Source organism: Scyliorhinus canicula, chromosome 12 (genome assembly GCF_902713615.1).
Source record: "Scyliorhinus canicula chromosome 12, sScyCan1.1, whole genome shotgun sequence".
NCBI lineage: Eukaryota > Metazoa > Chordata > Chondrichthyes > Carcharhiniformes > Scyliorhinidae > Scyliorhinus > Scyliorhinus canicula.
The window spans coordinates 96,583,648-96,598,167 of NC_052157.1; the positions used below are offsets into that span (position 1 = coordinate 96,583,648).

A 14,520-nucleotide genomic window follows, 5' to 3' on the forward strand; every position below is an offset into this window, starting at 1 on the left:
CGGTGGCTGAAATAAAGACTTTGAATTATTAAAGAAAGCCCAATTCTGGCATAGTTTACCATGTGTCGTGAACTGGTCAGGCTTCTTGGGGCCTTCCATCTTCTGATCAGTCTTTACCGTAGATTTTTTCCGAGATGTAGCTTCTGGCTTGCTTTCTTCAATCTCCAATGCTATTCTACACCAATCTAATTGCTGTTTCTTTCAAGGAAAATATTCCTGATACCATGTGGTGTTCTTTGTGCTGCTTATTCAGGATGGATTACGTAGTGTTCCACAAAGACCACAGTATAGCTTTTCCTTAAACAAAGCTGGATAGTCAGAGACGTTTTCCCAGGGTAGAGGGGTCAATTACCCTGGGTAGAGGGGTCAAGAGGGCATAGGTTTAAGGTGCGAGGGGCAAGGTTTAGAGGAGATATACGAGGCAAGACTTTTACACAGAGGGTAGTGGGTGCCTGGAACTCGCTGCCGGAGTAAGCAGGGACGATAGTGACGTTTGAGGGGCATCTTGACAAATAAATGAATATGATGGGAATGGAAGGATATGGACCCCGGAAGTGTAGAAGATTTTAGTTTTGATAGGCAGCATGGTCAGCGAAGGCTTGGAGGGCCGAAGGGCCTGTTCCTGTGCTGTACTTTTCTTTGATATTTTATTTACACTACTAAACTGGATTTCGACACTTAGTCCTTATTAGAATACAAAATTGATCAATAACATCGAGCTACACTCACCTACAGCTAATCTCGCTCACTGGTATAACTTTAATCTAACCTTCTCATACTAACTGCTCTTATGACCTTCACTTGCTGTCTCCTAGTGGTCCTCCCAGTCCACCCCCCTAGTTACCCTCTGGCCCCAGCTGACCCATCCGCGCTCCAGCACAACCAGTGCAATCCTGTTGGCTGGCATGGTGTGTGTGTGGGGAATGAAGTGTGTATGTGTGGCTGTCAGCCTCCCGAGTGTCAATCACGGACCCAGCAAATCCCGCACCATTTTTCATTGTATTCCATGAAAGGGGAGTTAGGGTATTAAAGGATGTGTTTCTGGGAGGCCGGTTTACAAAGTCTACAACTGCGGGGGAGGGGGGGGGGGGGGGGGGGGGCTAGATTTGGCAGTACCACTCTTATTTTTGGAGGGGTCATGTGTACTTTGTAAATTTAGGATCTCCTTTTAGTGCTTCTCACTGGTTTCCACAGACTTCTCCTCGAGCAGGGTGGGTCAGTTCACCTCAGCCAAGTCCTTTCTCATTTCGACATAATTTGCCTCCCCCACTTCAAAATCTTTACTCCTGCTTTATCTGTCCTTTCCCATGGTAATACTGAATCTAACTGAATTGTGATCACTATCCCCAATATGGTCACCAATTGTCACTGCGCCCACTTGTCCTTCTTCCTTCCCCAAGACTAGGCCTAGAATTGCATCTCCTTTCATTGATTTGTCACTAATTGGGTGAAAATAATTTCCTGGACACACTGCATGAATTTTTCTCCCTTAGTGCCCCTTATATCGTTTGATTCCCAGTTGATATTAGGATAAAGTCTCCTACTATTATTGCCCTCTTGTTCTTACAGGCAGAGATTTGCCGACATATTTGCTCGTCTATCGCCCTTTCACTATTCGGGGGTCTGGAGTATACTCCCAGTGGTGTGACTGCTCCTCCTTTATTTCTAAGTTCACCCCATAAAGCCTTGTTTGTTGACCCGTTTAGTATATCATCTCTTGATGTCATCATGCATCAGTCACAGAAAGTAAGCATGCAGGTGCACCAGGCGGTAAAGAAGGCAAATAGTATGTTCGCCTTCATTGCCAAAGGATTTGAGTACAGGAATAGGGATGTTTTACTGCAATTGTATAGGGCGCTGGTGATGCCACAGCTTGAGTATTGTGTGCGGTTTTGAAGTCCTTATCTGAAGGATAGAATAGAACCATAGGATTCCTATAGTGCAGGAGGCCATTCCGCCCATCAAGTCTGCACCGACCCTCTGAAAGGGCACCCTACCTTTGGACACTAAGGGCACTTTAGCATGGCCAATCCACCTAACCTGCACATCTTTGGACTGTGGGAGGAAACCGGAGCACCCGGAGAAAATCCACGCAGACACGGGGAGAGCGTGCAGACTCCACAGTCACTCAAATCTGGAACAAAGCTGGTGCTTTAAGAACATAACTAGGAGCAGGAGTAGGCCATCTGGCCCCTTGAGCCTGCTCTGCCATTCAATGAGATCATGGCTGATTTTTTGTGGACTCAGCTCCTTTCCGGCCTGAACACCATAACCCTTAATCCCTTTATTCTTCTTTGAGGCAGCAGCGCTAACCATTGAGTCAATGTGCTCCGTTCTCGCTATGGAGTGAGAGCAGCGAATGTTTACCAGGCTAATTCCTGCGATGGCGGGACTGCCATACGAGGAGAATCTAAATGGCTTAGGATGATATTCATTGGAGTTTAGAAGAGTGAGAGGGATCTCCTAGAAACTTATAAAATTCTAACAGGAATAGGAGGCTAGATTCAGAAAGTATGTTCCCACTGGAGGGGAAGTCCAGAAGTAGGGGTCATAGTTTGAGGGTAAGGGGTAAACCTTTTAGGACTGAGGTAAGGAGCAATTACTTCATCACATAGAGTGATGAATCTGTGGAAATCGCGACCACAAAGTAGTTGAGGCCAAATGTTTGTGATTTCAAGGAGGAATTAGATATAACTCTTGGGGCTAAGCAGACCAAGGGATATGGGGGAAGACGGGATCAGAGGATTGAATTTGATGATCAGCCATGATCCTAATGAATGGCAGAGCAGGTTCGAAGGGCTGAATGGTCCACTCCTGCTTCTATTTTCTACGTACGAGGTCACATGCTGGGAATCCTGCGACGAGCAACTCACCTCCTGATTCCCTAAAGGCTGTCTGCCATCTAGAAGGCACAAGTCAGGAATGTAATGGAATATTCCCCACTTGCCTGGATGAGTGCAGCTCCAACAACACTCAAGACCCTCGGCACCATCCAAGACAAAGCAGCCCCGCTTGATCGTCATCCCATCACCATCAATGCACAGTGGCAGCCGTATGTACCATCTACAAGATGCATAGCAGGAACTCCTTAGGCGGCACCTTCCAAATCCACAACCACTACCATCTAGGACAAGGGCAGCAGATACCTGGGAACCCCACCACCTGGAGGTTCCCCATCAAGTCACTCACAACCCTGACTTAGAGTCATAGATACTTACAGCATGGAAACAGGCCCTTCAGCCCAGCTTGTCCATGCCGTCCAGTTTCTATCACTAAGCTAGTCCCAGTAACCCGCATTTGGCACATATCCCTCTATACCCACCCTGCCTTGTGCAGGTTAGGTGGATTGGCTATGCTAAATTGCCCTTTGTGTTCAAAAATGGTTAGATGGGGTTACGGGAATAGGGTGGGCGTGTGGGGATAGGGTAGAGTTAGGGGCTTAGGTAGGGTGGCTCGTTCCAAGTGCAGGTCCAGACTGGGTGGGCTGAATGGCCTCTTTCTGCACTGTAAATTCTATGATCTATGCCTGTCTAACTGTAACTGTTTTTTAAAGGAAAAAATTGTACCCGCCTCTACCACTGCCTCTGGCAGCCCGTTCCAGATGCTCACCGCCCTCTGTGCGAAAACATTTCCCATCTGGTCACTTTTGTATCTCTCCCCTTTCACCTTAAATCGAAGCCCCCTAGTTCTAGACTCCTCTACCATTGGGAAAAGATGTTGACTATCTACCTGATCTATACCCCTCATTATTTTATTGACCTCTATGAGATCACCCTAAGCCTCCTAAGCTCCAGGGAATAAAGTCCCAGCCTATCCAGCCTCTCCTTATAACTCAGACCTTCAAGTCCTGGTAGTATCTTCATAAATCTCTTCTGCACTCTTTCTAGTTTAACAATATCCTTCCTATAATAGGGTGACCAGAACTGAACACAGTATTCCATGTGTGGTCTTACCAATGTCTTGTACAGCGTCAGCAAGACGTCCCAACTCCTGTATTCAATATTCTGACCAATAAAACCCAGCATGCTGAGTGCCTTCTTCGCCACCCTATCCACCTGCGAATCCACCTTCAAGGAGCTATGAACCTATACCCCTAGATCTCTTGGTTCTGTAACTCACCCCAACTCCCGACCATTAACTAAGTCGGCCCTGCCCTGATTTGATCTACCAAAATGCATCACCTCACATTTACCCAAATTAAACTCCATCTGCCATCCATCGTCCCACTGGCCCAATTGGTCAAGATCTTGCAATCTTGTATAACCTTCTTCACTATGCACGATGCCAACAACCTTGGTGTCATCTGCAAACTTACTAACCATGCCTCCTAAATTCTCATCCAAATTATTAATATAAACAAGTAACAGTGGAACCAGCACTGATCCCTGAGGCACACCATTGGTCACAGGCCTCCAGTTTGAAAAACCCTCCACAACCACCCTTTGGCTTCGGTCGCCAAGCCAATTTTGTATCCAATTGTCGACCTCACCCTGGATCCCGTGAGACTTGGGAATATATTGGCCTTTCCTGCACTGTCACTTGGTCAAAATCCTGGAACTCCCTCTCTAACAGCACTGTGGGTGCACCTACAACTCAGAGACTGCAGAAGTTCAAGAAGGCAGTTCACCATCATCTTCCTAGTGGCCTAGTCAGCAATGTTCACACCTGTGGGCAAGTTAGAAAACCCTGCTCCGACCTGGTTAATGGCAGACACTTGCTTTTGTTTCATTTTTAGATTCTTCTCTTCAGCCTCTTGGAGAGGTGACTGAATGCAGAGCAGTCCAATGCACAGTGGCAATGGGAGAAGCACAAACTGCTCCAGCTCCTTCTGTCACAGCCTCCCTCCTTCCACCCTCATTGCATAGATGAGAACATAGAACAGTACAGCACAGAACAGGCCCTTCGGCCCTCGATGTTGTGCCGAGCAATGATCACCCTACTCAAACCCACGTATCCACCCTATACCCATAATCCAACAACCCCCCCCCCCCCCCCCCCCCCCTAACCTTTCTTTTTAGGACACTACGGGCAATTTAGCATGGCCAATCCACCTAACCCGCACATCTTTTGGACTGTGGGAGGAAACCGGAGCACCCGGAGGAAACCCACGCACACACGGGGAGGCCGTGCAGACTCCGCACAGACAGTGACCCAGCCGGGAATCGAACCTGGGACCCTGGAGCTGCGAAGCATTTATGCTAACCACCATGCTACCGTGCTGCTGTTGGAGCCTCAAGATTGGGAGGGACAATGTGTGATTGGAGGAGGAAGCCAGCATGGAAGAGACAGAATGTATAATTGGAGAAATCCTCAATTTCCCACTCTCATCGACAGCAGGATTTTATAAACTCTTTACCAGCTCCACAGGTCGCAACACTGATTTGAAGTGGCAGATTTCCAAATAGCTAATGTCAGAAATCTTAGAAATCTGCTGAGTGGAGTTGATGGGGGGTCAAGCATTAAAAAAAAAATAGGCAAAGAGAAAACTGGAAATCCACAAAAAAAACTGAAATATCAGATCCATGTGATGCAAAATAAATGTTCCCATTGCAGTTGCGGAAATAAAATATTCCCAGTTTTCAGAGGAAACATTCAGCTCATGTTGGTCTGAAACAAACATTGACAGAGGACATGTGGAACACATCAGGGACAAATAGTGTTTAAAATGGAGAACGAGCATAAGAGCTGGGATCTGGGGCACCCAGTGAGAGTCACAGTCACGGCCTAATAAAAGGAGCAGGCAATGTGATGCTTGAGGTACACGAGTGGAAGACCAACGTTAACCCTGTGAAAGTGGATGAGATACAATTACATTGAAATCGTGGGCTGGATTCTCCGACATCAGGATTCTCCGTTTTGCTGGCAGCCATACAATGGGAAACCCGTCCATAAACCCATCCCCCCCCCCCCCCCGCAAACCCGTCACCCCGCAAAGCTACCCCCCAAACCCGTCACCCCCCTGCAAACCCGTCACCCCCCCGCAAAGCTACCCCCCCCGCAAACCCGTCACCTACCCGCAAAGCTACCCCCCCGCCAACCCGTCACCTACCCGCAAAACTACCCCCCCGCCAACCCGTCACCCCGCAAAGCTACCCCCCAAACCCGTCACCCCGCAAAGCTACCCCCCCGCAAACCCGTCACCCCCCTGCAAACCCGTCCCCCCCCGCAAACCCGTCACCCCCGCAAACCCGTCACCCCCGCAAACCCGTCACCCCCCGCAAACCCGTCACCCCCCCGCAAACCCGTCACCCCCCCGCAAAGCTACCCCCCCGCAAACCCGTCACCTACCCGCAAAGCTACCCCCGCAAACCCGTCACCTACCCGCAAAGCTACCCCCCCGCCAACCCGTCACCCCGCAAAGCTACCCCCCAAACCCGTCACCCCGCAAAGCTACCCCCCCGCAAACCCGTCACCCCCCGCAAACCCATCCCCCCCCGCAAACCCCCCCCCCGCAAACCCGTCACCCCCCGCAAACCCGTCACCCCCCGCAAACACGTCACCCCCCGCAAACCCGTCACCCCCCGCAAACACGTCACCCCCCGCAATCCCGTCACCCCCCGCAAACCCATCCCCCCCCGCAAACCCCCCCCCCGCAAACCCGTCACCCCCCGCAAACCCGTCACCCCCCGCAAACCCGTCACCCCCCGCAAACACGTCACCCCCCGCAATCCCGTCACCCCCCGCAAACCCGTCACCCCCCGCAAACACGTCACCCCCCGCAATCCCGTCACCCCCCGCAAACCCGTCACCCCCCGCAATCCCGTCACCCCCCGCAATCCCGTCACCCCCCCGCAATCCCGTCACCCCCCCGCAATCCCGTCTCCCCCCCGCAAACCCGTCACCCCCCGCAAACCCGTCACCCCCCGCAATCCCGTCACCCCCCCGCAATCCCGTCTCCCCCCCGCAAACCCGTCACCCCCCGCAATCCCGTCACCCCCCGCAATCCCGTCACCCCCCCGCAATCCCGTCACCCCCCCGCAAACCCCCCCCCCGCAAACCCGTCACCCCCCGCAAACCCGTCACCCCCCGCAAACCCGTCACCCCCCGCAAACACGTCACCCCCCGCAATCCCGTCACCCCCCGCAATCCCGTCACCCCCCGCAATCCCGTCACCCCCCCGCAATCCCGTCACCCCCCCGCAATCCCGTCTCCCCCCCGCAAACCCGTCACCCCCCGCAAACACGTCACCCCCCGCAATCCCGTCACCCCCCGCAAACCCGTCACCCCCCGCAAACACGTCACCCCCCGCAATCCCGTCACCCCCCGCAAACCCGTCACCCCCCGCAATCCCGTCACCCCCCGCAATCCCGTCACCCCCCGCAAACCCGTCACCCCCCGCAAACCCGTCACCCCCCGCAATCCCGTCACCCCCCGCAATCCCGTCACCCCCCCGCAATCCCGTCACCCCCCCGCAATCCCGTCACCCCCCCGCAATCCCGTCTCCCCCCCGCAAACCCGTCCCCCCCCGCAAACCCACCCCCCCGCAAACCCATCCCCCCCGCAAACCCGTCCCCCCCCCGCAAACCCGTCCCCCCCCCGCAAACCCGTCCCCCCCGCAAACCCATCCCCGTGTCACCTGTGACCGTGATGTACACCGCCAACTCCCACTCCTTGTCCCCTTAGCCTCCCAAAGAGGACCTAGGTTGTGTCGCAAGTATATCATCACAACAAGTTTTAAAAAAAAACCTCCATTTCGATTTATTTAAAATGTTAGACAAATAAAACAACAGCTGTGCGGGGAGTCTGACCAGCAATGAAACCCAGCAAAACCCTGTGTGAAGCCCCAGACACCAAGAGAGACAGGACAGCAATTCCAGAGACACAGGGCCAGGTACCCTCTCGCAGCCCGGGCAGAATCACACTGTCATTTCAAACTCTAGGAGTCTATTAGTGCAGCACAGCTCTCCAACTGGGGGGAGCGGGAGGGACAGAGATGGGAGGTGGTGTAGGGGAGCGAGAGGGAGGGACGGAGGAGGGGAGAGGGAGGGACGGAGGAGGGGAGAGGGAGGGACGGAGGAGGGGAGAGGGAGGGACGGAGGAGGGGAGAGGGGGGGACGGAGGAGGGGAGAGGGAGGGACGGAGGAGGGGAGAGGGAGGGACGGAGGAGGGGAGAGGGAGGGACGGAGGAGGGGAGAGGGAGGGACGGAGGAGGGGAGAGGGAGGGACGGAGGAGGGGAGAGGGAGGGACGGAGGAGGGGAGAGGGAGGGACGGAGGAGGGGAGAGGGAGGGACGGAGGAGGGGAGAGGGAGGGACGGAGGAGGGGAGAGGGAGGGACGGAGGAGGGGAGAGGAGGGACGGAGGAGGGGAGAGGGAGGGACGGAGGAGGGGAGAGGGAGGGACGGAGGAGGGGAGAGGGAGGGACGGAGGAGGGGAGAGGGAGGGACGGAGGAGGGGAGAGGGCGGGACGGAGGAGGGGAGAGGGCGGGACGGAGGAGGGGAGAGGGCGGGACGGAGGAGGGGAGAGGGCGGGACGGAGGAGGGGAGAGGGCGGGACGGAGGAGGGGAGAGGGCGGGACGGAGGAGGGGAGAGGGAGGGACGGAGGAGGGGAGAGGGAGGGACGGAGGAGGGGAGAGGGAGGGACGGAGGAGGGGAGAGGGAGGGACGGAGGAGGGGAGAAGGAGGGACGGAGGAGGGGAGAGGGAGGGACGGAGGAGGGGAGAGGGAGGGGAGAAGGAGGGACGGAGGAGGGGAGAAGGAGGGACGGAGGAGGGGAGAAGGAGGGACGGAGGAGGGGAGAAGGAGGGACGGAGGAGGGGAGAAGGAGGGACGGAGGAGGGGAGAAGGAGGGACGGAGGAGGGGAGAAGGAGGGACGGAGGAGGGGAGAAGGAGGAGAAGGAGGACGGAGGAGGGGAGAAGGAGGGACGGAGGAGGGGAGAAGGAGGGACGGAGGAGGGGAGAAGGAGGGACGGAGGAGGGGAGAAGGAGGGACGGAGATGGGGAGAGGGAGGGACGGAGATGGGGAGAGGGAGGGACGGAGGGAGAGGGTCTAGGATGCGGAGGGGGCGAGAGGGTCTGGGATGGTGCGGGAAGGGGAGGGGGGGGTCTGGGACGCGGAGGCGGCGGGAGGGGGTGTGGGAGGGTCTGGGATGGTGCAGGAGGGGGGAGGGGGGAGGGAGAGGGTGCAGGAGGGGGAGGGTGCAGGATGGGTAGGAGGAAGGATAGGGAGGAAGAGGAGGGCATGGGCGGGGTAAGGTGAGGGTTCAGGGACCGGTGAAAGGGGAGGTTTTAGGCAGTGGCTAAGAGGAGAGGTGGGGTGTTACTGTCCTGTGGAATCTCTTCTTTCATGAGGAGTTAGTTCCTGAGGCGCCGCTTGTTGAAGCCTTGTTATTCTCCGCAGCAGCTCCCTCTTCTACAAGGAGAAAAAGAAAATGGGAATAAAACTCCACAATTTGGTGGGGTGGCAGGGTGGCGGGACAGAGCGAGAGCGGGAGGGACAGAGCGAGAGCGGGAGGGACAGAGCGAGAGCGGGAGGGACAGAGCGAGAGCGGGAGGGACAGAGCGAGAGCGGGAGGGACAGAGCGAGAGCGGGAGGGACAGAGCGAGAGCGGGAGGGACAGAGCGAGAGCGGGAGGGACAGAGCGAGAGCGGGAGGGACAGAGCGAGAGCGGGAGGGACAGAGCGAGGAGCGGGAGGGACAGAGCGAGAGCGGGAGGGACAGAGCGAGAGCGGGAGGGACAGAGCGAGAGCGGGAGGGACGAGCGAGAGCGGGAGGGACAGAGCGAGAGCGGGAGGGACAGAGCGAGAGCGGGAGGGACAGAGCGAGAGCGGGAGGGACAGAGCGAGAGCGGGAGGGACAGAGCGAGAGCGGGAGGGACAGAGCGAGAGCGGGAGGGACAGAGCGAGAGCGGGAGGGACAGAGCGAGAGCGGGAGGGACAGAGCGAGAGCGGGAGGGACAGAGCGAGAGCGGGAGGGACAGAGCGAGAGCGGGAGGGACAGAGCGAGAGCGGGAGGGACAGAGCGAGAGCGGGAGGACAGAGCGAGAGCGGGAGGGACAGAGCGAGAGCGGGAGGGACAGAGCGAGAGCGGGAGGGACAGAGCGAGAGCGGGAGGGACAGAGCGAGAGCGGGAGGGACAGAGCGAGAGCGGGAGGGACAGAGCGAGAGCGGGAGGGGACAGAGCGAGGGAGAGCGGGAGGGAGGACAGAGCGAGAGCGGGAGAGACAGAGCGAGAGCGGGAGGGACAGAGCGAGAGCGGAGGGACAGAGCGAGAGCGGGAGGTGACAAGCGAGAGCGGAGGACAGAGCGAGCGGAGGGACAGAGCGAGAGCGGGAGGGACAGAGCGAGAGCGGAGGGACAGAGCGGAGGGCGGGAGGACAGAGCGAGAGCGGGAGGGACAGAGCGAGAGGCGGGAGGGACAGAGCGAGAGCGGGAGGACAGAGCGAGACGGGAGGACAGGCGGAGCGGGGGACAGAGCGAGAGCGGGAGGGACAGAGCGAGAGCGGGAGGGACAGAGCGTAGAGCGGGAGGGACAGAGCGAGAGCGGGAGGGACAGAGCGAGTTTGAGCTGGGAGTGACAGAGCGGAGAGCGGGGAGGGAACAGAGCGATTGAGCGGGAGGACAGACGCAGGCGGGAGGGGAAAGAGCGACTGAGTCGGGAGGGACAGAGCGAGAGCGGGTAGGGACAGAGCGGACGAGGAGGGGAGGGACAGAGCGAGAGCGGGAGGGACAGAGCGAGAGCGGGAGGGACAGAGCGAGGAGCGGGAGGGACAGAGCGACTGAGCGGGAGGGACAGAGCGAGAGCGGGAGGGACAGAGCGAGAGCGGGAGGGACAGAGCGAGAGCGGGAGGGACAGAGCGAGAGCGGGAGGGACAGAGCGAGAGCGGGAGGGACAGAGCGAGAGAGGGGGGCAGAGAGAGCGCGGGGGGCAGAGGGGAGGGCGGAGGGAGCCAGAGAGGGCGGAGGGAGCCAGAGAGGGCGGAGGGAGCCAGAGAGGGCGGAGGGAGCCAGAGAGGGCGGAGGGAGCCAGAGAGGGCGGAGGGAGCCAGAGAGGGCGGAGGGAGCCAGAGAGGGCGGAGGAAGCCAGAGAGGGCGGAGGGAGCCAGAGAGGGCGGAGGGAGCCAGAGAGGGCGGAGGGAGCCAGAGAGGGCGGACGGAGCCAGAGAGGGCGGACGGAGCCAGAGAGGGCGGAGGGAGCCAGAGAGGGCGGAGGGAGCGAGAGGGGGGAGCAAGGGGAGGGAGGGAGAAGGCGGAACGAGGGGGTGAGAGGGGGAGGGGGCGAGAGGTGGGACTGGGGAGATGGGGGAAGAGAGTGGGGAAGAGAGTGGGGGGAGACGGAGAGGGGGAGAGAGAAAGAGGGGGAGAGAGAAAGAGAGGGGAGGACAGAGGGGGAAGAGAGAAAGAGGGGAGGAGAGAGAAAAAGAGGGGATGACAGAGAGAGGCAGAGACAAGGAGACAGAAGGAGACAGACAGAGAGAGACAGAGTTAGAGACACAGAGAGTTAGGGAGACACACAGACAGACAGAGAGAGACAGAGACCCGTATCTCTGTCACCTCCTCCACACCCTATAAACCTCCCAGCCCCGTAACCTCCTCCATCACTTATAAGCCTCCCAGTTTGCGTAACCCCTTCCTGCCCCTGCAACCCTCTTTCTCTGTAACCTTCTTTCCTCCGACACTGCCTACGACACAACCCATCGCTGTAAGCTTCTCCAACCCTTGCAACCCTCTCTATCTCTGTAACCTCCTCCAGTCCCGACAATTCTTCCCATCTCTGGAACCTCCTCCAGCCCCGACAATTCTTCCCATCTCTGGAACCTCCTCCAGCCCCGACAATTCTTCCTATCTCTGGAACCTCCTCCAGCCCCGACAATTCTTCCTATCTCTGGAACCTCCTCCAGTCCCGACAATTCTTCCTATCTCTGGAACCTCCTCCAGCCCCGACAATTCTTCCTATCTCTGGAACCTCCTCCAGTCCCGACAATTCTTCCAATCTCTGGAACCTCCTCCAGCCCTACAACCCTCCCTATCTCTGTAACCTTCTCCAACCCCTGCCTCCCTCCCAGTCCCTGGAGGGATGGGAGGTGGAGGGGACAGGTGAGGATCCGAGAGGTTGGCGTGAGGATACAGGCACTCCTCCAATTCTAGCCTCTTGACCATCCCCGGATCTGAATAACCCCGCCATAGGTGGCTGTTCCCGCACGGCCCATGGAATGCCCTCGAGCTCCCCTCCCCAAACCTCCTTGCCTCTCTACCTCATTTTCTCCGCTTAAGGCACTCCTTCACATGAACGTGTGAAAATGTTGTGTTGATGTTGGTTCGATGAAGCCTCTCTGTGAACGCAAGCTGATGGGCAGCAATTGTGTTCAGGTAAATTGGCACGGGACAAAGGGCTTTGGACCCACTCACCCTCTTACTGCCGTTGCTTTTGAAACTTACCAACTGGGGTGAAGGTAAAGAGCTCCGGAAGCTCCCGGCCATTAGGCAGACGTGTCAAAGGGTCCCGTAGTTCATCGAAGAACAGGTGTGCACAGGATTCAAGTGGTGAGAGGCGCAGCGCAGGCGTATATTCAAGGAGTCGGCTACATAGGGCAACAGCTTCGGGAGGTGTCCGCGTTTTGAAAACCTGCACAGGAAGAAATAGAGATGGAGAGAAATAGGTTCAACACTGAGAACACAACAGGAACATCAGCAAAGCAGGAGGTGACAATGAGAGAGATCGAGTGCCGAGAGTGAGCAGCAAATAGGCTAGAGTGTGATGGAGAGGTTGCGGGGATACAGTGTGTGTTAAATGGGACAGTCATCGGGAAATTGAAGTGTTCTAGTGTGTGTTAAATGGATCAACGATCATGAGATTGAGGGGTTATAGTGTTTGTTAACTGGGACAGTGATGGGAAGATGGAGGGGTGAGAGCGTGAGAAATAGAACAGTGATCGGGAGATTGAGGGGTTATAGTGTTTGTTAACTGGGACAGTGATGGGAAGATGGAGGGGTGAGAGCGTGAGAAATAGAACAGTGATCGGGAGATTGAGGGGTTATAGCGTGGGTTAAATGGGACAGTGATCGGGATGTTGAGGGGTGAAAGTGTGTGTTAAATGGGACAGTGATCAGGAGATTGAGGCAATTGAAGAGTTAGCGTGTGCATTAAAGGACAGTGATCGGGAGATTGAGGGGTTACGATGTGTTAAATGGGACAATGGTCGGGTGCTTAAGGGGTTAAAGTGTGTTAAACGGCACAGTGATCGGGAGAGACTGGTGGGGGAGATGGTGAGGGTTGACAGGAGACACGCAGAGGCTCCGGAGGAGGGATTGCTGAGGGAGCGGCGTAGTCTCCAGGCTGAGTTTGACTTGTTGACCACCAGAAAGGCGGAAGCTCAGTGGAGGAAGGCACAGGGAGCGGTGTATGAATATGAGGAGAAGGCGAGCAGGATGCTGGTGCACCAGCTTAGTAAGCGGGATGGAGCCAGGGAGATTGGTGGAGTTAAGGATAGGGGAGGGAGTGTGGTGCGAAGGAGGGTAGACATTAATGGGGTCTTCAGGGACTTTTATGAGGAACTGTATCGGTCCAAACCCCCGGCGGAGGATGGGGGGATGGGGCGCTTCTTGGACCGGTTGAGATTCCCGAGGGTGGAGGAAGGACAGGTGGAGGGACTGGGGGCGCCGGTTGAGCTGGAGGAGCTGGTCAAAGGGATAGGGAGCATGCAGTCGGGGAAGGCGCCGGGGCTGGATGGGTTCCCGGTTGAATTTTATAAAATGTACGCAGACCTGCTGGGCCCCGTGTTGGTTAGAACCTTCAACGAGGCAAGAGAAGGGGGGCTCTGCCTCCAACAATGTCTCGGGCGCTGATCTCCTTGATCCTTAAGCGGGACAAGGATCCCCTGCAGTGTGGGTCGTACAGGCCGATCTCACTCTTAAATGTTGACGCCAAGCTGTTGGCAAAGATCTTAGCCACGAGGATAGAGGACTGTGTGCCGCAGGTTATCCACGAGGATCAAACGGGGTTCGTGAAGGGGAGGCAGCTGAACACTAACATACGGAGGTTCTTGAACGTCATAATGATGCCGGCGGTGGAGGGGGAGGCGGAGATAGTGGTGGCGGACGCGGAAAAGGCCTTTTGATAGGGTTGAGTGGGGGTACTTGTGGGAGGTGTTAGAGAGGTTCGGGTTTGAGGAGGGGTTAGTCAGGTGGGTGAGGCTGTTATATGAGGCCCCGATGGCGAGCATGGCCATGAATGAGGAGGAGTTCGGAGTATTTCCGGTCCCTTGTCCCCCCTGCTTTATGCGCTGGCAATTGAACCCCTGGCCATGGCGTTGAGGGAGTCGAGGAACTGGAGGGGGCTGGTGCGAGGTGGGGAGGAACACCGAGTGTCGCTCTACGCGGACGACCTATTGCTGTATGTGGCGGACCCGGTGAGGGGAATGCCGGAGGTGATGAGGATTCTTAGGGAATTTGGGGATTTCTCAGGATACAAGCTCAAATTGGGGAAAAGCGAGCTGTTCGTTGTACACCCGGGGGACCAGGACGGGGGGATCGGTAGGCTCCCACTAAAAAGGGCGGAGAGGAGTTTCAGGTACTTGGGGA

The 14,520-nt window shown here is 56.7% G+C and overlaps 1 protein-coding gene across 1 annotated transcript in view; it reads right to left on the reverse strand.

The window, feature by feature from the left end:
• Positions 1-9,090: 9,090 nt before the first annotated feature.
• LOC119974302 (glycogen synthase kinase-3 beta-like) overlaps positions 9,091-14,520 on the reverse strand; it is a 78,059-nt gene continuing 72,629 nt past the window's right edge. The window contains exons 9-10 of the mRNA XM_038813074.1: positions 12,379-12,565; positions 9,091-9,352 (exon numbers count right to left, since the gene is read on the reverse strand). Of these exons, the coding sequence (XP_038669002.1) occupies positions 9,285-9,352; positions 12,379-12,565 (255 nt within the window). The 3' untranslated portion in view covers positions 9,091-9,284. The remainder of the gene's footprint in view (positions 9,353-12,378; positions 12,566-14,520) is intronic.